The following is a 21,571-nucleotide window of genomic DNA, read 5'->3' as shown; positions in this document are numbered from 1 at the left end:
CATCAGAGATTTCAGAAGAAAGGCACATCAACCAAAGCTGGGCTAAAAGAAGACATGCTTGACGTACATGATATATGTGCTGAAATTAGGACATTGAAGATGAAGCAGTGTTGCACAATTGCATGATATTTTGAATTTTTTGTTCTATTGTCTGACCTTATATATTTTTTCTGATCCTGTTTGTTATTTCGAAGTTTCTTCATTATACTGTATTTAGATGTGCTTGTACACTGGTATTTGCCTTCTTTCACGTCAACTTTGGTTTATGTGTCTTCTTTTTTTGACCAAGAGGCCAGGCAGGCCGATCCTGAAGAATAGTGCCGTGTATGGTGCGATGCAGTTAATTTTTGGCTATATTGGCACAAATTATGGCCATACTGTCCATTTTAGCTACTCTTGTGACGAATTCCTGCTTGTCTCGTTGAGACCTACCCTTTGCAGCTCTGGAGGTGCGAAAGGGCTGTTCTTTGACAAAGATGCCAGATAGATACCCAGATTTGTCCCAGATGTCATCAAAAACCTCAGTATTACGTGCAAGTTTTTATGGTATTTGTGGCAGAGTCCCTGAAAGCTCCACTGGCTGTAGGTTTGAACTGTGATGAAATGTTGCCATGCTCCTGCTTTGAGAAGAATGCTGAACTAGATGTCTAGAGGAAGCACATTTTAATGTTAACCCAAACAATATTTCAATGTTTGGCCTACGTTTACATACTAGATGTCATCGGCTATTCATATCTGAATATGTAAAATCATTTCTAACCCACCACAATGCACTGCTGGTGCGTAAGACTAGCCTTTGCATATATGTACACACGTGCACACACCCCCACAATAGAGAGAAAAAGTCATGTCATGACAGAGTTTGCTAGTAGAGGGGTCCACCGTTTTCTGAAGCTTCAGTAGCAGTTTATTTCTAATGGTTGGTCGCTTTCGACCCACATATTTCCCTTGAACTACTTCCTCGAAGCCTTTGTCAATTTGCGAAAACATTATCTGCTGGCGAAATACGGCTGTGTGTTAAAAGGTGCTTTTACTAACAGTGACTGCATTCCTTGACTTAGCGTCCTCTGAAACTGTGCTCTGATGTGGGAAAAAGGTGCCAGACACGTGCAGTCACTTCCGCAGAGGGCTTGAACGAGTGGCTTCAGACAAATCGCGAGCAGAGAGCCAGGATCTTGGAGTAGCGTGGTTTATCACCCCGCAGCAGCGATGGCAGGGGCACCAGAATGCGGGTGCCCAGTGGGTTGCCGCTGTCGTCGAGCAGAACCATGTTGTTTGTGTCGTAGCGAGGCACCAGTGGCCGCTGTTTCATGTGCTTGCAGCCCACGACGAAGCCCCTCTTCTTTTGGCCGAGGATTGCCACCAGCACCTGCAAGGCAACACTCTGTGACTGCAAGAAAGGGAAAAATTTCAATCCGCCAGACAGTAGAACAAAGCTACAAAGGGCACCCACACAGGTTCCTTGGAAAGAGAACTTCGTAGTTGAAGAAAAAATTTGTACTGATCCGGAATTTAAACCTGGGAACAACGCGTTTCCGGGGCAGTTGCTCTGCCATCCGAGCTAACCAGGAGGGTAGCAGATTGCAGTGTGAAGCCAATATATTCGACAACTCCAAGTGCATGGACAGTACGGCAAATCAGTTTTGTGGAAATCCACAAGGTGCAGGAAGTGTTATGAAATGAAAGAACTGCCATCCACTTCAGTGTAGTAGGAAGCTCAAAGAAACCCATACAGGTTCTTCAGAAAGAAAGCTTCACATTTGGAAGAAAAGCTGCAGTTTTGCCTGAAGGGTAAAGCAGTGACAACAGCAGCAAAATTTAGCGTTGCGCTTAGACTACTCCGGTGGTGTTTTGAATATATACACAGATGCGACATGATGGTGGAACACTGTCCACACGGCAACTCCCACTGACCAGGAGGAACGGCACTGTTGCAGCTACCGAGCCTTCCATTCCCATTCAATTCTGGGGAGTGGAGATCTGCATAATTCCAATCCTTTTTTTTAACGCCTCAAAATGCTGAGAGCTGGACCTTTCCCACTAATGGAGTAGCTGAACTGGTACTATATTCAGTTTCTCCAATTCCAGCAAATAAACTGCGTTTTGTATAACTGTTTACTATTTACGCTTGCGTGCCTAGTGACCAAAGCAAACATATTTTTGAAGTCTTAAGAACAGAACAAATAGTGTTACGTTCCATTTTTCTTTTTCTTCGTCAAGAACAAAAACATAGGTCTTACCTACCTTAGGTTACCTGGGACACTAAAGGCAAATATTAAGTCAAGCTAAAGTCATAGATTAGTACCTGAGAATCTCTAAGGCATCAATATTATTGCGAACGGAGCCTCAATAATCGAGAAATTGAGGTAAATGCAGGACATGATTAGAGAATCCCCTTGGACATTCAAGTACTTGCCGGATGACGAAGGTACTCCTCAGTTAAATTCTGTCACCAGTAGTCAACCGTTGCACTCACTCGTTGCAAAAAATATTTTTGTATTGTATTATAAGACTGAATAAAATGCTACTTGTCCAGTTCTATTTCATGTTTAGAAGAAAGAGCTCATCGAAATTACCCTTGACAAAGACGGGGGCGGTCAAAAGGTTTTGCTTTTGCTCCACTCCGCGCTGCCCATGCTTTCGCATTTCAGTAGTTTTGTTATTGTGTAGCGCTGCACAAGTTTTGCTGGTTCACGAAACTCGCACAAACTGCAAGTAGCAAAGAATTCAACTTCCATGTGATGTCACGGGATGCCCGAATGGTCTAGGCCACCTGACCAAAAAGCATCTGCAGCGGCGAATCCACCGTTCTGTCTTGGGTCGGTACTGCCATCTGTCGGGCGCCGTTTTAATCACCGACGGCAGCAAAGGGTGGTGATGGTGCATACAACGCCACCACTCCCCTGGTTGGATGGCGGGAGATATAAATTTTGAAGGTCTTCAGACCCTTCAGATGCAATTTTCTCATAAACAAAGTCTTTTCTTAGCACAAAACAAGCATTGCGAGGTTTGTGGAATGGTATGAGGTAAGAAGACTTAGTATTTGCCTTTAGTGTCCCTTTAATCTTTCTATTATTCATTCGAGTAAGGCAAAGTATAAATATTTCAGTGCTATTTAGCTGTAATTGCGAGAAAAATGTGTTAGGATTAGGTCACGCCTGTTTGAGGTCCCGGATCCATTGTTTAAACTGCAGTCACAGCAGTGGAAAGTGTTGTTCAGGGGCTCACTCAACACACTTCCTGTCTCACCGAAGAGCGAAGTGCAACTGACGATGGACTGGAGCAGACCATTGTCAGTTGCACTATGTATATGTATATCTCTACCACATGACCAGCTTCCCACACTTCATACATACTTTTTACCACTTTGACACTCCTAATGCTTTAATAATCTTACACCATGTCGCCCATAGTGGATCAGTGCAATTTTATTTGACAAAAGTGCAGGCAAGCAAAGTTAAGATGATGGTCTTCAAGGAGAATGTTGCTGTCACAGTGTGTTCAGAGCAGAAGGAATAGCTGAAGTCTGCTGCCTTTCTTGGTTCACATGTACTGGCATAGTAATGTACACAATATTTCAGCACACTTCTCTCACCACCTGTTATAGCACCTTCTGAATAGCTGACAGTGTGTGAAAAAATATTGCAGGCTTTCCAAATGCATGGACTTGTGCATGGCACAATTGCTTGCGACATGGCTGGTTTTGGCCTGGATAGCTTTGTCATAGGCCAAGCATACGCTTGGTAAATCGAATAATCCTTGGGGACCTAACTCCTTAGCCAGATGTTAACGAGTTCACTAAAACCAAGGAGTTAACAAACTTAAACCCTTAAAAAAAGTTAAGAGTTCACTTTAACTAAAAGTTCCCAGCTTTAAGTTAATTGCAACATTGTCACGAATAATACAAGTTTCCACATCGTCAGAAGTATAGAATGTGAAGAATGCTGTGATGTTAATAATTACAGCGACAGAGGTTACAGCCTATAGGTAGATACTGAAAATGCCGTATTGAGTAAAAGTTGAGAAATGTATTAAATTGACCAAATCTAGTTAAGTCTAATTGGGAAACTTACTGGTTTTGTAGTCTCGCTTAGGAAAAGCCCTAATGGTGAAACGAGAAATGAAATTAATTTCATACTTTCTGCTGACCCCAGCATAGTGCAGGATGTTCAAGTAATAGGTAGGGTAAAATGTAGTGATCATAGGTTAGTGAGGGCCAGGATCCACCTCAATTTAAACAGAGAAAGAGCAGAATCGGTCAAGAAAAAAGAGGTCAGCTTAGAGGCAGTAAGGGTAAAAGCAGACAAATTTAGGTTGGTACTTGCAAACAAATATGCAGCCTTAGAACAGAGAGAGGATGATGACATAGAGGTAATGAATGAAACCGTAACGAGGCTGTCTTCAGAGGCAGCAATTGAAGTGGGAGGCAAGGCACCAAGGCAACCAGTAGGCAAGCTTTCCTAAGCAACAAAGGACCTAATAAAGAAACGACAAAGAATGAATGCGTCCAACTCAAGAGATAATGTAGAATTCGCGGAACTGTAAAAATATATTCACACTATCAATCAGGTGATAGAGAAATGTGCGGAATATATATAACCAACCCGTATAAATAGCTTTCATTGATTACAAGAAAGTTTTGATTCTGTCGAAACCTCAGCAGTCATGGAGGCATTACGGAATCAGGGTGTAGACGAGCCGTATGTAAAAATACTGAAATATATCTATAGCGGCTCCACAGCCACTGTAGTCCTCCATAAAGAAAGCAACAAAATCCCAATAAAGAAAGGCGTCAGGCAGGGAGATACGATCTCTCCAATGCTATTCACAGCGTGCTTACAGGAGGTATTCAGAGACCTGGATTGGGAAGAATTAGGGATTAAAGTTAATGGAGAATACCTTAGTAACTTGCGATTCGCTGATGATATTCCCTTGCTTAGTAACTCAGGGGACCAATTGTAATGCATGCTCGCTGACCTGGATAGGCAAAGCAGAAGGGTGGGTCTAAAAATTAATCAGCAGAAAACTAAAGTAATGTTTAACAGTCTCGGAAGAGAACTGCAATTTACAATAGGTAGCGAGGCACTGGAAGTGGTAAGGGAATACATCTACTTAGTGCAGGTAGTGACGGCGGATCCGGTTCATGAGACTGAAATAATCAGAAGAATAAGAATGGGCTGGGGTGCGTTTGGCAGGCATTCTCAGATCATGAACAGCAGGTTGCCATTATCCCTCAAGAGAAAAGTGTATAATAGCTGTGTCTTACCAGTACTCACCTACGAGGCAGAAACCTGGAGGCTTATGAAAAGGGTTCTACTTAAATTGAGGACGACGCAACGAGCTATGGAAAGAAGAATGATGGTTGTAACGTTAAGGGATAAGAAAAGAGCAGATAGGGTGAGGGAACAAACACGAGTTAATGACATCTTAGTTGAAATCAAGAAAAAGAAATGGGCATGGGCAGGACATGTAATGAGGAGGGAAGATAACCGATGGTCATTAAGGGTTACGGACTGGATTCCAAGGGAAGGGAAGCGTAGCAGGGGGCGGCAGAAAGTTAGGTGGGTGGATGAGATTAAGAAGTTTGCAGGGACGACATGGCCACAATTAGTACATGACCGGGGTTGCTGGAGAAGTATGGGAGAGGCCTTTGCCCTGCAGTGGGCGTAACCAGGCTGATGATGATGTAAATGCCCTAGAAAACATCTACAAAGATTCCACAGCCACCTTAATTCTACACAAGAAAAGTAGGAAGATACCTATAAAGAAAGGGGTCAGACAAGGAGACACCATCTCTTCAATGCTATTCACTGCTTGCTTGGAAGAAGTATTCAAGCTATTATACTGGGAAGGTTTAGGAGTAAAGATAGACGGCAAATACCTCAACAACCTTCAGTTTGCCGATGACATTGTTCTATTCAGCAACAATGCAGACAAGTTACAACAAATGATTGAAGACCTTAACTGGGAGAGTGTAAGGGTGGGACTGAAGGTTAATATGCAGAAGACAAAGATAATGATAAATAACCTGACAAGGGAACAAGAGTTCAAGATTGCAAGTCAGCCTCTAGAGTCTGTGGAGGAGTACGTTTACCTAGGTCAACTAATCACAGGGAACCCGGACTATGAGAAGGAAATTCACAGAAGAATAAAAATGGGTTGGATCGCATACGGCAGACATCGTGAGCTCCTGAATGGGAGCTTACCGTTACCATTGAAAAGGAAAGTATACAATCAGTCCATTTTATCGGTGCTGACATATGGCGCAGAGACTTGGAGGCTGACAAAGAAGCTTGAGAACAAGTTAAGGACCGCTCAAAGAGTGATGGAACGAAGAACGCTAGTCGTAACTTTAAGAGACAGAAAGAGAGCAGTTTGGATCAGAGAGCAAACGGGCATAGACATTATTATAATAGGCATTAAGAGAAAAAAATGGCGCTGGCAGGTCATGTAATGCGCAGACTAGATAACCGTTGGATCATTAGGGTAACAGAATGGGTACCAAACGAAGGGAAGCACAGTAGAGGACGAAATTAGGAAATCTGTGGGTGCTATTTGGAATTGGTTAGTGCAGGACAAGGGTAATTGGAGATCATAGGGAGAGGCCTTCGTCCTGCAGTGGACATGAATAGGCTGATGATGATGATGATGATGTCTCGCTTAATATCAACATTTAGTGCTCTGGCACTATGTGCCCATTCTGGAATCTCCAGCTCTCATTCTATATGCCAGACTGGTGCCATAATTTCAATCTGAGTCTTTGAAAATGTGGAACGATGCTGGAATCACTCCAACTTCGGAGTTGCCACTCTGCTACCAAGCAGCTTGCAAGTCTCACAATGTTTGCGCAATGGGTGTCATCAGTGGCATTGCAGGTGTTGCACCTCGATGGTGCGCAAGATGAGACCGCCAACAGGAACAGCGCATATAGGTACTTTTCGTCCAAGGGGTGCCTAGGTAAAGCGAAATGCACCTAGCTGCCTTGAGGCCCCTAGTTCCCGTTCTCAGCGAAACATCGCAGATGTTGCCTCCATGGCCCAGGTAACACCTCCGCTGGCTCAGGATTGCCAGTTCGCCAGAGCAGAAGGCGCACTTTGAGAGAATGTCTATTCAGCGTTGTTTGGGGTCCCACAAAGCAATACAATGTGGATGAACGTGTCTGTGTAATTGAGTTGTGTAACACAATGACAGTGACTACATTGAAGACAATCATTTTCTACTGCAGCCATGTGACCCGATAGTTGGGTTGTACTTGGGCACTGAATGGGCGTTGGCTAGAGAAGCATGGGATTGTGATGTAATCAGCAACAGTGTATAAAACTGTACAGACCTATGTTTATGTCATATGGCCAATGTTAAACCAAGGATGGCACTTGTACTCCGGTGAAGAAGTGTTAAAACTTGATTAAGTTTGGCCGATCATGAAGTTGGAACTACCGCCATGGTCGGTATGATGAATGAAAGAAAGAAGACAAGAAAGTAGCATGGTACACATGCACCAGATGTTTTAAAAAGCTGAATGGGCTTGGACCAACAAAGGAAGTATGCGTGTGATTGTGGTCTAATGGTTAGGGCACTGAGCTGCTGTGCTTGGCAGCAGAGGTTGGATTCCATTATCAGTTACACGTCAATTTTCTTTTTGTTGAAACGAGGAGTTTTCGACGCATATGTTGGTACAAACTGTGTTTAGGCAAATTTGCTTGGGTAACATGCAGCACGTCATGCTTTATTTTTTTCAACTGGGTAGAGGCACCTGTGCAGATTGCATATTGAAAGTTACTGGTCATCGAGAGGCTGGCCAGATTATAGGCATTTGCTTATAGTCCGTGGTCTAGTACAGTTTATCAGTGGTTCTCAGGTCATTCTTTGTTTAGAATATAGTAGCTGAACTTGAGTGCCGTCGAAAGAATGGCATGCTGTAAACGTGCCCTGAAGGCTAGTCCGCACCTTATCGCCAATGGTGGCAAAGCCAGTCTTGTTGTACACATGGATGATTTTTGGTGGCTTTCCATCCATCATGGCCTGGCGACCCAGTGCGCTGTTGTCCACGACTCGGAGGCGCGACATTTTCTGCAGGTGCTGTGCCACTGTACTTGTGCTGAAACGAAAAATTCCGAGGAACACTTGGAACCATCGAGTGACGATACTACTTCATCAACATTAGCCTATTTGAAAGAAGTACTTTAGTTATATCAATTCTGAGCCTTAAATAAAGGAAGAAACACTTTAAATATAAGAAAAAACACTCGCAAATGTCAGAGTGCCCTAAATAATTTACTGTAGTACTTTGTTTCTACAAACCAGTTCCAGTTTTGCTACAAAGGTGGTGGATGCCACATGGTGCCACAATACATTGGCTCGCACCGTTCCTGTGATCACTGCAACTGCCACAAGCAAGCATAGACAGAATCAACTAATCAAATTTACTTCCAATTTGTACAAAAGCAGAGGGTGTCAAGAATGAGAAAAAATGAACATCGCACTTGTCTTTACTTCTTCACATTCTTCGATGTGGGTCGGCTCTCACTGGCAGCAAGTCGTGCTTTTTTGTCCACTTTCATTTCCCTTTACTCATAATTTCTACGATTCCATAAACTACAGCAAATAATATCCCCTATGCTTTTGTTACATTCATTATCTGCTGGCTTTGTATGGCCGTAACTAACAAGAATTTGGCCCCTTGGTTCCCCCTCTTCTCGTTTGTTACATATTTGGTGTGGTTTATGTTGAACATTCAGTGCAGCTTACAGACAAAGAAGGTTGTTCATGCCAACATGTCTTTCTCCGTCTGTAAGCTGCACTGAATTTTGTACATGAACCAGTACCAGTACATGAACCAGGTGTAGGCCAAGTTGTCTTTTACATTTCATTGCGTTAGGCTTCACCTCTAACCAGTGCAGTATGGGGGTATGCAAAAGGCTGCTAAAACTGTTTCTTCCTTGCCCATTTATGTTACTTGAGAGACCAAACCCTTTACTCCACATTTTACTGCACTAAGCAGATAGGTACTGGGACATCCTTGTAATGTCGTGGCCCTTTGTAACATCATGCTCAAGCCCTTCGAAATGAAAAAAGAATGAGAAAGTGCACAAATTTTTGTGGGTTCAAACCCAGAACCATACAGTTCTGAAGTTGGTGCTCTACCACATTGCATTTGTGGTGAAGGAAAGTTTCATTATGGGCTTACTCTACAAGTTCACAAAATTATGGGTCGCATTAAAGAGAGCATCTGAAAATACAAAATCCCCTCCTTTCATGGTTTTCCATGAGGCACAATCTTCTCTTGCCAAAGATAAATACTGACTATGGTAAACAAACAGTTTTTTTTAATAACCTTTTGGAATTCCTTAGACATATAAATTTAAACACGCTACATCTACTGAACTGCTGAAGATTAACAGAAATCGTTTTTTATTTTTTAATGCATAGTTCTTTCTTCTTTGATACATGTGATCGCATGGTTATGCCTTGTTAATATCTTGTTATTTTCATGTTAGGTTAACGCATTTGCAAACCTTTTATTGCTTAAGCGCGTCATTCTTTACTTTCATTTTCACTCTGGCAGGAGGTCCCGCCTACGGTTCCTGAACAATAGAATCTTCTACTGCATATGTAAATCACTTGCAATGTCTCACGCAATCTCTTATAAATAAAATCTTTGCGGATCTTTAAATTAAAGGGACACTAAAGGGAAATACGAAGTCAAGCTAAAGTGATAGATTAGTGCTCGAGAATTTCTAAGGCATCAATATTATCGTGAACAGGGCCTTAATAACCGAGAAAGCGGGCTAAATGCAGGATATGATTAGAGACTTCCCCGGGACATTCAAGCACTTGCCTGATGATGAAAGCACTCCTCAGTTAAATTTTGTCACTAGTACTCAAATACTCGTTGCAAAAAGCATCCTCATATTGTATTATAAGATGAAATAAAATGCTACTTGTCCAGTTCCATTTCATGTTTAGAAAAAAGAACTCATTGAAATTACCACTGACAACGACGCGGACAGTCGAAAGGTTTCGTTCTCGCTCGATTCTGCGCCGCCCATGCTTTTGCGTTTCAGTACTTTCATGATCGCGTAGTGCTGCGCTGGTTTCGCTGGCTCGCGAAACTCACACAAACTGCAAGTAGCAGAAAATTCGACTTCCTTGTGATGTCGCAGGGTGCCCGAACGGTCTACGGCACTTGGCCAAAAAGAAGCTGCAGCGGTGAATCCACCTTGGCTCAGTGCCACCGTCTGTTGGGCGCCACTTTACTCACCGACAGCAGCAAAGGGTGGTGATGGTGTATGCAACGTCACTACTCCACCGGTTGGGTGGCGTGAGATTTGAATTTCGGAAAAGGTATTCAGACCTTTCAGATACAATTTTCTCATAAGCTTAGTCTTTTCTTGGCACAAAACAAGTGTTGCAAAGTTTATGGAATGGTATTTAAACAGGCTACGTCGACTCAGTATTGGCCTTTAGTGTGCCTTTAAGCCTAAGTACAGGGCCAACCAAGCAACCAACATTACACCTTTTCTACCCATCTTGCAAAGAAAAAAAAAGTGCCTTATAATCTTACGCCACACTACAAACTACTTTTACCAGATCACATTAAACATAGTATAAAACTATTAAAGTCTTGTATTTACATTGTACCTTTGAAGTACCATAAGGGCAAGTAAAAAACTGTACAGCATGTCTCATCATTTTCTCCTGTATAATCATCTCTAGTCCAAGATAGCGTGACTGCCAGGTCAGTGAGGCAGATTAAGACAGGCACGCCACAGATGAAATTAGGTCCATGTCAAAACTGCTCATGAGCAAATGTGCTACGCTGTGAAGCAGAGAGTGCAGAAGAACCAACTCCATGGCTTCCGAGATTTACAACACTGCACTGTAGATTGCCTTGATGCTCACCTATGAGCTCATGCGTGCCTGCAGCGTACATACACTGTATACTTTCATTCAGACCGAAATCTCAGCACAAGAATTTGCGGCCGACACAGTCTGCCCTTTATGCCATATAGATGAGGGGTACATCCTTGAAGGAATTGTTCTTGACTCATGCACTGAGGGAATGGAGAACTACAAATGTCACCATGTCACCAATAACATAAACCACCACTCACGATCAATCTGCCCGCTTGCAGGTGTGCAACATGGCAGCAGTGCTCAGTGGCATTCAAGTGAAGTCTAATCTTGGGCATTCATTATGTTAACATTCATTTGGGTGCATGACTGGGATTGCTAGGTCACGTGAAAGGGTAGCAGCTCCTTGGTGAAGTCATTGGCACAGGGCTGCCGAGTCTTGTCCTTATTTAACAGCAGTGGGTGTTGTGCCGGCAGAGTAGCTCGAGAGAAATTTAGCTGGCAGTTCGTCCCGATTGGTTGGCTTTCGTCGGGCCACGAGGGAAGTGAGAAGCTGCACTATTACGAAGTGTAAAGAACAAGTCATTATTTCTTATTCTTTGGCGGCGCCTCCATGACACCAAAGGGGCAACAGGGTCTGAAACCGGGAGTGGACCAATCTGGGTCCAGCGTTGGTACCCCCGGTGTTTCTTGGATGCCATAGATATCCTGCGCCGCCCGGTTTATAATAACCTCAGGTGCTCTCCTGAGGACTCCGTTAGGCGGTAGCTGACTCTCCCGGCGTGACCGTAGCTAGCCAATGAGGACAAAGTGCCGGCAAAATATCTTTCAGGCAACTCTGCCGGCACGGCAGAATATCCACTCCCCCTTTTAACTTTTAAATATTGATTACTACAGACAACCAAGTACTTCCCTTTCTCCGACCGACCTTGGCGCTGTTCTGTACCATATGAACGGCAGTAAGACGATAACAGTCGTTCGGTCCCATAACACTGCTAGGAATAGGTGTAACGACCAAAATAAGGGCGCCTTTCGATAACTCACCTGAATGCACGCTGGTGAATACAGTGGCCCAGAAGTAACATACCGGCACTCCCGGCAGAGCGCATCATCGTTGAGAGGAACCGGGAAGAGCCACTGACAATTAGTGCGCCGGCGTCCGGGTCAGCTGGTGCATTTCACTGCGCGAACTTCACTCGAGTTATCACTGCAAACGAAGATGACATTGTAAGTACTTAAAAAGTTATATAGTACGCACACTTCGCTAGCACAACCTTCTATCGCTGTATTCTTTCGGCCTGGTGGGCGTCTCTGACACATCATAATTAAAGCGCGAACCTCTAAACCACTTAGGACCCAGAAAGGATCAAAGAAGAGGCTGAGAGGTCCTGTGACTGCAGTTTAGCGTTCTTTTGGTCTGCTAGGTGGTCGGGTGCTTCATATGCTTCTGACGCCAGCTGTAGCACAATCTGGCGCTTGTCCATCTAAGGCTTCGTGTGCTAATTGCAACATGACCGGACTTTTTTTCATTCAAATTGTTCAACAACGACGCTACAATAACATGAAGAAGAAGAAGCAGAAAACACGCACCATGTGAGCGCGATGAGCAGAACGCAAATTCGCTTGGATTGAAATGGATTGAAGCGGCTGAAGCTGGATTACCCGTGATAGCGATGGCGATGTGGCTGACGCAGGCGAGTTCAAGTAAAACGAACGGGAGGACGACCTAGCCGCCGCCTGCTGCTGCAGCAGCGGCGGACTCCCAACAGAAGAGCCCATTGCCAACGTATCCGGCGCCGCATACGCAGTAGCGCGTACGACATGAGGCGTGCAGTCCACACTGCGTGTGTCTTGTGCAGGGCGCCAGCAGCTGGCTGTCGGTGGTGTCTGATTCGACTACGCCGCGCTTGACTCGACCGCCTGTTTGTTGCAACTGGAACGGGCTCTGCAGTTCGGGCAAGGGCTCCTCGATGGGTTCGCGCAGCCTGAAGCGGCGCCGTGCCACTAAAAGGCCCGTTGACGAGTACACGGAGCACGCGAGCAGGCCGCCCTGGCTTCGCCGCAGGCCCGTGATGCGCAGCGAGCGGCCTGACCGGCTCACCTGCGAGTAGATCAGGGGCGGCTATAAAAGGGGGCAATAGGGGGCCACCGAACCCCAACATATTCTCGTGCGCTCTCCCCCCCCCCCCCCCCGCTCTTTACTATTATGGAGTGCCCAGTGACGTAGTGCCCTCCTGCACCCCAGCGAAATAAATAATCATGAACTATATGTGAGCCGGTGCATTATTAAGATGGCGGGTCCAAGACCCACAACCATCATCGTGCGCATAGAAACTACGGCAGCTGCAAAAGAGCAGCAGCCGACAAGAAACGCGTGATCGACAGTACTTCATATTGGGCTAATTGTTAATTGTTGGAATATTGTTAATTTTGTCCCACTTCTGATCAGAAGTGGGGCAAAATTAACACAAACACAGAGTTAGTCCTGTCGGCCGTTCTTCCCGTCTGCTTCGTCTGTATATGTGTTAATTTGCGCCCTTCTTCAAAGATAGCTACGTGTTTGTTCTGTGTGCTTATTCGCAATCGTCTGCTAGATGTTCTTTTGTTGTGCTTCTTTCTTCACGTCAAAGATTTTCGTGAGTATCAAATGACGCACATGATTAGCCGTACAGCACGTGGCATCCTCCGTGCACGAGCGTACCCGCATGTTGGTGGCTAGTGGCTGGTAATCCCAGTCCCAGCGGAAGTGCAGTGACTCGAGCGGCAGCGTGAGGTAGTGCTCGAGGTTGATGGTGAGCTGGTCGCCGCGAAACACGGGCCCCAAGTCTACGGGCAGTAGCTCGAGGCGGAAGCTGAGGTTGCCCAGGGGTCCCGCCATGGCCTCCCAGCTGTTGGGTTCCAGGTCCGAGTCGGTGATGGGCGAAATGCGCAGCTCACCGGCGCCGATGGCTACGTTCCACGGGGCCGTGTCCGGCCGCAGCTCAACCACAGCGTCTCCGCCGCCGTGGAACGACGACCCGTCCAGCGCGCGGTACCGCCGTCGCCACGCGACACGACCCACGCCGGTACCAGCACTGCGCAGCCACAATGTCACCGTGTCGCCCACCTGCGGCCACGGTGACGATGGCAGCCAGCTGCACGGTCACGTCTAAGATCCCTTAATTAGACTCGTCATGAATGAAGGGCCCCTATCTCTGTCACATTTCCGTCCCTCTTCCTCATTCCTCACTCTGTTGACCGAGGTCCAGTTGTCAGCGGCAGGCTGCAAAGTATAGAGGTACGGTGGCGGGCCCCCAACAGGCCTTTCATCTTCTCTGTCAATCAATCTCCCTTCCTTCTCGTCCGACTCCTCCACATCCTCATTATTGCGCTAGCTCGGACTGTCCTTATAGAGGTGGCAGTATTGTTCGGATTCTTGTGAAATGATTATATATATATATATATATATATATATATATATATATATATATATATATATATATATATATTATATACACACTCGCGAACAACTTTCTGTGGCAATGAAGGGAAAGCTATGGGGCGCGTGGCTGCTGCACATGTGTTACTGCGCCAAGTAGTCCGGCAGCGTTCGACCGTGCTTTTGGTTGCTCGGAACAGACGCTGAATCGACGCAGTTTCCATGAGTGACGGTTTTGCGTTTGCCCAGACGCGGAAGGGAGAAGCCGCAAAATAAGTAAACCTTTGCACTCAGTGGTGTGTTCTGTCTTATTTAACAGTTGCTAATAAGGTGTTCATGTTACCTATTCCCCAGCCTAAACTAACGTGGATTAAAACGCGAACTCCTTTCAGAAGCGCTCTCACTTGTGCGCGCTTTGCCTCCTTAGCTGTCCCTTCATAGCCTCATAATGTTGCCTGCGAGTATAATTCAGCATTTCGTCCTGGAACCTGCAGCTCGCGAGATCGACATGATTCTTTGGACGCTTTGCGACAACACACACATATTAATGCTCGCGTCATTGCCATATTAATGGCAATGACGCGAGCATCGCACGCGTAATGCGAAGACGTGGGATCGTTCCCCACTTGCGGCAAGAAGTTTTTTGATCCACTTTCATTGACATTAATTTATCATTTATTTAATTTAACTAGTAAGTACAAGTAATTTCCCCTATGTTGTCCTTGGTGTTTTTTTGTTTGTTGCCTTCTCACGATATATGGTACATGTGGTACATGGTATATGTGTCACATGGTATATGCGGCTCTTCAATTAATGTTCTTGAAGTCTACTTGGGTCACTACTGCTTGCGTCCGCAAGAGTCAATGGGTGCTCGAAGAGAAAGATAACTGTCGACGTTAATGCGATTAGCATTACACATAATCTTTCCTTCCCTCTGTCTCTCTCATCAGGTCCATCTGCTGTGCCCGAGACGTAATCTACAAGATTCTGCTCAGCTGTACTAAATGTGTACATTTACCACAAAGGCAGGGTGCGCCGACCGCCACCTCGTCAACAAAACGAATCGACTCGCCAGCACAGGAGTATGTGGACAAGCACAAGTGTAGAAGCAGGAGCGCCGCCATCATGTACGGTCGCTCGATGCTCACGTCAGGGACCCCAAGAAAGAGTCGGTTATTTCAGGATGTTCGCACCCTTACACAATTATCGCGCTCACACAACGTACCACACAATTCTGTCTCTGCCTCGTTAGTGCCACCATCGCAAGAATCCACATCGCGTATCATCACTATATAATATTACACCCACATCGTAAGAAACACGTGGTAAGAAATAATGCACACCGCATTAACGTCGCCAATCATCTCCAAAGGATGGATGCGCTGCCAATTTTTTGCTGTCTACTTGTCATATTGCACCATTCAGGATCTTGCAAGGCACCACCATTTCCAGCGTCTTTTTTTTTCTTCTTCTTTTTGTGGATGCAGAACACCATTATTTTCGAACGGCGATATACACAAAAATGTTTGTCTGCTTTGCAGTTACATTAAGCCTCCGTTCTGTATACGTATATAATATATGCATCACGAACAAGGTCAAATTTCAACTCTCTCGGTTAAAACCATTTGCACGAGGGCAGCCCGGGCTTGAAAGTAGACGGTTTAACTGTAGCTGTGCGTGTCACCCATTCGTGCAGTGTGGCAAAGGCTCGTACTGCTGTCAATCGGTAACGAGAACCGGCTGCGTGTTGCAGAGAAGGGCTCGCCCATTGTGTGCTGTACTAGTTGAAGGAGTATACGCCTTGTTGGGCTCTAGTTAGTGAAAAATAGGCGCTAATCTTGTCTATACACGGCGGAATCCGGATAAACCAAAACTCGTCTAAACGGAAATTCCGGATAAATGGAACAACGTTATAAACATTGGTTGGCCGCTCGTAGGCTCAATGTTCTCAAACTTCGGTAAAACGAAACCCATCTTTTTGTAAGGTCCGGTGAAACGGAACCTAAACCGGAACCATCATCCACAGCATCGGAGTGTGGGACAGCAAAACTACTTCATCCGTGTGCGCTTGTGTGTCAATTTGCGTCTCTCTTCCAAAAGCGTTATTACTAAACCTCGACACTTCCATACAGTCAGCGTCAGGCACCGGAGGGCCATCAATGGCGGGAAATGAAGGAGGATTTTTTCTTGTTCTCTCATCTAAATGCCCGACACGACCCCTAGCTAACTTCCGCTGCACGGGAGGAAGTTGGCGAGTATATATTACGTTGGCGGGTACTGGCGGCGAGTCGGCAAGGCGATAGACGCGTAGCATACATTGCCTACGTGCGGCGCGGTACTACGTACCTGTCGCCGAAAGAAGCAGGTGCCCGTGGACGCGTCCCACTCGTCGCAGGGGACGCCTGGCTGCAGCGCCCTGTCGTCCTCCTGGTCGGGCAGCGCCGCGGCAAGCCACACGGCGGCGGCGGCCAGCCAGGCATGCCGCATGCCCGACACTTCTTCTTCTTGATCACACCATCTGTTGCTGTAGCTTTGCCCCCTCGTACAGTTCATTGTTGTTGCCGCAAAACATGGCTCGTGATTTGTATGGCAGCACATGCCGAACGTGATGATGATGCTCGCTATATGACTTCAGAGGTTGTGGCGCATAACCACTAAAGGGAGAATTGACTAAGAATCGGGCAGTGCATGCATTCCTCTTCCTGTGGTGTTTCTTTTTCAGATCATATTCCTCAAAATTATTACTATTATTATTTTAACCCATGCGCCACCAGATTCAAGGCCGATCCCCCAGAGTAGGTTGCGCCAAGTCACTGAGGAACAAGAGCATCCTCCCGCGCGCACGCAGTGTTCACTAGCTCCCTCTCCCTTTCTATTTCCCTCTCCCTTACACCTAGACTATAGGGTAGCATACCGGACGGTCGTTTAGTTGATCTCCCTGCCTTTGCTTTCCTTCTCTCTCTTTCCCTTAGGATAAAAAGATAATAATATACTTTAATGTTTCACAAATTTGGTTGGGTACGTACAAGACATTCCTCCAAATGCATCTTAGCATGAACTGAACTATACTTCAGTTCAGCAGGATGCTGCAGCGCATCCGGACGGGACTTGCATTCTGGAGGGGGTGATCGAAACCCTCAAGCTTGCCCAAATTGCTCGGCTCCGGCGGACGAGGTGGATGTCCTCCAGCTCACCTGGACCTGTCCGGGAACACGGGCGGACTGCGAGCGGTCTTTCTCAGGTGGAGGGACACATACAAAGCAAAACAGCTGAAGAAATTCCCATGTTCCGTTGCAGGGCCGTTTGAGTGGAGCGTGACGATGCATTTGGCTGCATCATTTTTGCAACCAATTGCACTGCTCGTTTCTGCAGACCTTATAGCCTTCCACGCGCACGAAGTCCAGGTGGGAACCATGTAGAGGGAAATTATACGGTCACAATAAACTGTTTAACTATTTATTATTGTATATACACATAACTACGCAGCAGAAGCCCCACGAACGCGTATGTTCTATTGAGAAGCGTCTGGTTTCCTCTCCCGCGTCCCCGAGTGACCTGAAACCATGTTTACCCGCGCCCTCCGGCTGCGGCTGATGATGATGATGCCTGCAGCACGTCGCATCTCCTCTTCTACTCCAGCTACGGCTGCACATGGCGCAGCTTAGAGCGGCCACGTGCGCATTATCTTGGAGGTAATGTGCAGTGCATACAAAGGCAAGGCGACACGAGATAGCTGATGGCTTCGTGTGTGCTGTGTTCTCAAGCACCTAGTTCACGTTGAAGCGAAAGGCAGCAGGAAGGGAAATTCACTCGCTGCTGCTGCCGCTGTTCATCACGCCAGCTTTCTGACAGCGAGTGAGGTGTGCTCATGTTTGCTTGTGCACGCGCGATACCGTGTTTTTTAAATTTAGTTAGTAAGTGCATATTTACAGCACTTTATACAGCTGATCAAACTACTAATCTTTCAACTGTAGGGGTGGGCGAACATTCGAAGTTTCGCGTACGAACCGAATATTACACATTAACTATTCGTATTCGTATTCGAAAATGAACTATTCGACACTTTCGGATATCGAAGCTAATCAAATATTTTGCAACAACTGACTGTTAAAGTCGGGTTACTGTCCTTCGTCAGCTAAACAAACTATCGCAGATCATCAGAGGTGCAACAAATTAAGGAGAAAAGTTTTTCAAAGCGATGCAGAAACAAAATGGGTAATGCAAGCTGCGTTTACGGTTCTGTCCAGCTACGTGGCACTTGCATATTTTAAAACTTTGGCACGAGTAATTATGTGGGACACATGACATATAAAAGGTGCACACACAAAAGTGAATAACGATGGCCTCAGCGTTATACCACTTGCTTTAAGAAAAGTAATCCCAAACATATTCATACGTAATCACCTGATATGTTACCATCAACTTGATTCCTTTAGAGTACATCTCGAGATTTCTACATCGAAGTCGTTGAGTGCCGAATTAAGCGACGCTAACTTAGCAAGAATCCTGAAACTATAGCACCGGTTTTGGGATGTTCGAACTCGTGTCTAACGAGGCTTTTCGAAGCAATAACACAAGCGTATTTATTCGCAAGCTCAGGAAAGAAACACGTCTCGAAGCTACAGTTATTCCCAAAATTTGTGAGCATGCATATTCATACTACGCTACTGTCTTCATTTGTGGAATAGCCAAACGTGCACGTAATAAAAATACTTATACCGTTATTTACTGTACTATGGTGCATAAAGGTAAACGAGTAGAACATTTTCTGCAAACTCATACATAAATAAACACTGTATAGTTGCTACACAATTTTCATTTTCAAACTGCTGGAATTTTATCATTTCAGTCTGGTTTTCCATATGTGATAAGATTGATGAATTCTACTGAAGGCCAAACGCTTTCAATAATGGCCCCACACCAATAACAAAGCTGCATACGCCATACGGTGCGCCAATATGAAATGGAACGCCACATTTGCATCGAGCGCTCGACGTTCGTTTGTAACGACAGAAGGGAACATTTCGACTGAAACAGCTGTCATTCTTTTACCCCGTGACAGCAACGCCCCTACCTATATAGGACACCTACGAGATCGCTGCTCATTCTGGTGCCAGTGCAGCCAGCTTTCTTTATAAAACCCGTGTATTACGTCAGTTTAAATCACAACCCCGTAGATTGGTATTCGGGCATTTAGCATAAAAAAAGCGATAAGTGTCTTAATTAGAGCCGCTTCTGTTGGTAAATCACAAAGAAAGACTCACACATGCAGTCCAGCGTTTGAGGTGTCATGTCTTCGCCCTGTGTCCCGTCCGATGTTGTGATGGTAAGATTAAAAAAACGACAGCTGGGAATGACTGCGGTTTTGTAATTAGCAGAATCTAGAAAACAGTGTTAGGGACTTGGCACCGCGTTTACAGAGAGAACAAACTTAAGAGCAATACTATAAGGCTAAATCAATTTAGTGTTGCAATTATTTTTTTTCAATCTATTTCCGTTCTTCTGCTGGAAAGAACGCCGACTCCTAGCGGAGAGAACGAAGTCCATGCTTTCTCAAATTTCGTGCCGCAACAGCTGCGCACCCGTGCCTTAGTGACAAAAAATTTAGCGACTATTCTCACATTTAGTCAAGTTTAGTACGAGAAAAGTTCTTAAAACTCGCTAAGTTCATTCTTGTTTGTTTGTTTAGAATTCAATGTAATTGTTTCTGTAGTACCATCGGTAAACGAGTAACCAGACCGGAGCATATACTATCAAAACCCATGGCGTCATGTGGAGGTGGCAGGGGAATTTCGAAACGGCGCCGCCTACTGTCTCTTTCTGCGTGCATGTCCCATGAAGTTTACTAGCACATTTTAATCTAATATTCATCTTTATAGTGCCCCTTTAAAAACCTGGCAGTGGCTTAGCTCGGCTGTGCCAGGATACACGTAGCGAAAGCTAAGGCAGCATGGTTAGCCCCGGTTAATCTTGATTGCAAGTCCAGGTTAGTCTGGTTGTCTAGCTATGTTGCGGCGTTAAGCCAGTCGTTCAGCGCGCTGTTCGTCTGTTTTCTGGGCGATTCGTTTCCTCTTCATCTCGTTCCGATGTCGATTCCGGGCCTCCTGCTGCTTATCAGAATCGTCGCCGTCCATACTGCCGCCTTAACTGTGGTTGCGGCGCATGCGAGTTCTCCTTTTCAATCCTCCGACATGTTATTAGGCATGCGACGCAGCTGGCGAAGCGAGCGGAGGCGAGCGCAATGACGAGGAACGCGTGTGACGTCATACCAAACGGCGGCTGCGGAAAGGCGCGGCGCTGCGCAGCGGCGGAACACCTGGAGGAAAAGAACTAGGAAGTGGAGGAAACGGAACTAGAGTGGAGGAAAAGAACTAGGAAGCTTACCAGCAAGTACGCGGCCTGTGGGGTGGGCAACACAGCAACAAAGAAGGTCAAGCGGAAAGTCAGAGAGGCTGAATTAATCTCATGGGTGGCGGCAATGGAAAAGAAACCTGCCATGAGTAACTACTTAAGGGGAAAAAACGAAATTAGGAAAGAAACCATTTATGATAACTCAAAGGGAAGCTCATTACTTTTCGAAGCGAGATCGGGATGCCTTAGAACACGCACCTATAAAGCGAGATATAAGAAGGAAGAAGCATGTGCTTGCTGCGGTAAAGCCAGGGAAACGACGGAGCATGTTTTATTAGAATGTGAAGACGTCTATCCAGCGGTCGATTTAGGCACCACTGGCCTCCTTGAAGCCCTTGGGTTCAGCGGGAGCAGTGGTAAAGCAAACAGGTCCGCAATAGACATCAGTAAGAGGCGATTGGAGGATTGGTGGAAGAAAAGTAGGGAAACGACAAAAGACGGAGACGTACAAAAGCACAGTTCGCAATAGGGTATCAGAAAATTTGGACGTGGTAGTTCATAGTGGGTTTTTTTTTTTCATTGGTTAACCTAGGGAGGATATTAGGCAGCATAGTAGCAAGAGCTTGGTGGCGCAAGCCACCGCCCCGTTCCAAAGGGGACGCTCATAACATCCATCCATTCATCCACACCTGTTGCTCGGTGCTGCTAGTGGCGCAGGCGCAGTAGCGACTAGGGAGCGAGAGAGAGAGAGAGAAATATCCGCGGCGAGGCGCGTTGTGACGTCACGCGCCTCCTCGGAGCACCGCCACGACGAAATCGCAAGTTCGCGGCCAGTAAAGCTTTCGCTTTAAAACCGTTACTGCGCAGACAGCTACTCATTCACGTTCGTACTCTCACCGATACGTATTCATTCACGCTTACACTCACGCATACCCACACCTCTCGTCA

The 21,571-nt window shown here is 45.8% G+C and overlaps 2 protein-coding genes across 3 annotated transcripts; both read right to left on the bottom strand.

Annotated features, from left to right (window-relative positions):
• Positions 1-1,144: 1,144 nt before the first annotated feature.
• Positions 1,145-11,939, bottom strand: mRpL14 (mitochondrial ribosomal protein L14). The gene is made up of 3 exons (XM_072284745.1): positions 11,899-11,939; positions 7,948-8,098; positions 1,145-1,390 (listed from the first exon to the last, which is right to left on the bottom strand). The coding sequence occupies exons 1-3, from the start codon at positions 11,937-11,939 to the stop codon at positions 1,145-1,147; spliced, it is 438 nt and encodes a 145-aa protein (XP_072140846.1).
• A 28-nt stretch (positions 11,940-11,967) lies between these two features.
• Positions 11,968-17,935, bottom strand: LOC126543712 (uncharacterized). 2 transcript variants are annotated; one of them, XM_055078169.2, is made up of 4 exons: positions 16,619-17,935; positions 13,556-13,960; positions 12,445-12,955; positions 11,968-12,061 (listed from the first exon to the last, which is right to left on the bottom strand). In XM_055078169.2, the coding sequence occupies exons 1-3, from the start codon at positions 16,868-16,870 to the stop codon at positions 12,581-12,583; spliced, it is 1,032 nt and encodes a 343-aa protein (XP_054934144.2). In that variant the 5' UTR covers positions 16,871-17,935; the 3' UTR covers positions 11,968-12,061; positions 12,445-12,580. The 2 variants fall into 2 exon arrangements, with proteins under 2 accessions (XP_054934144.2, XP_072141178.1); XM_072285077.1 differs by having other exon boundaries at positions 13,556-13,928; positions 16,619-17,933.
• Positions 17,936-21,571: the final 3,636 nt, after the last annotated feature.

The sequence above is a fragment of the Dermacentor andersoni genome, chromosome 10 (assembly GCF_023375885.2).
Source record: "Dermacentor andersoni chromosome 10, qqDerAnde1_hic_scaffold, whole genome shotgun sequence".
Lineage (NCBI taxonomy): Eukaryota > Metazoa > Arthropoda > Arachnida > Ixodida > Ixodidae > Dermacentor > Dermacentor andersoni.
Note: the sequence above shows the minus strand (reverse complement) of the source record. Positions and strands in the feature narration are given on the sequence as shown.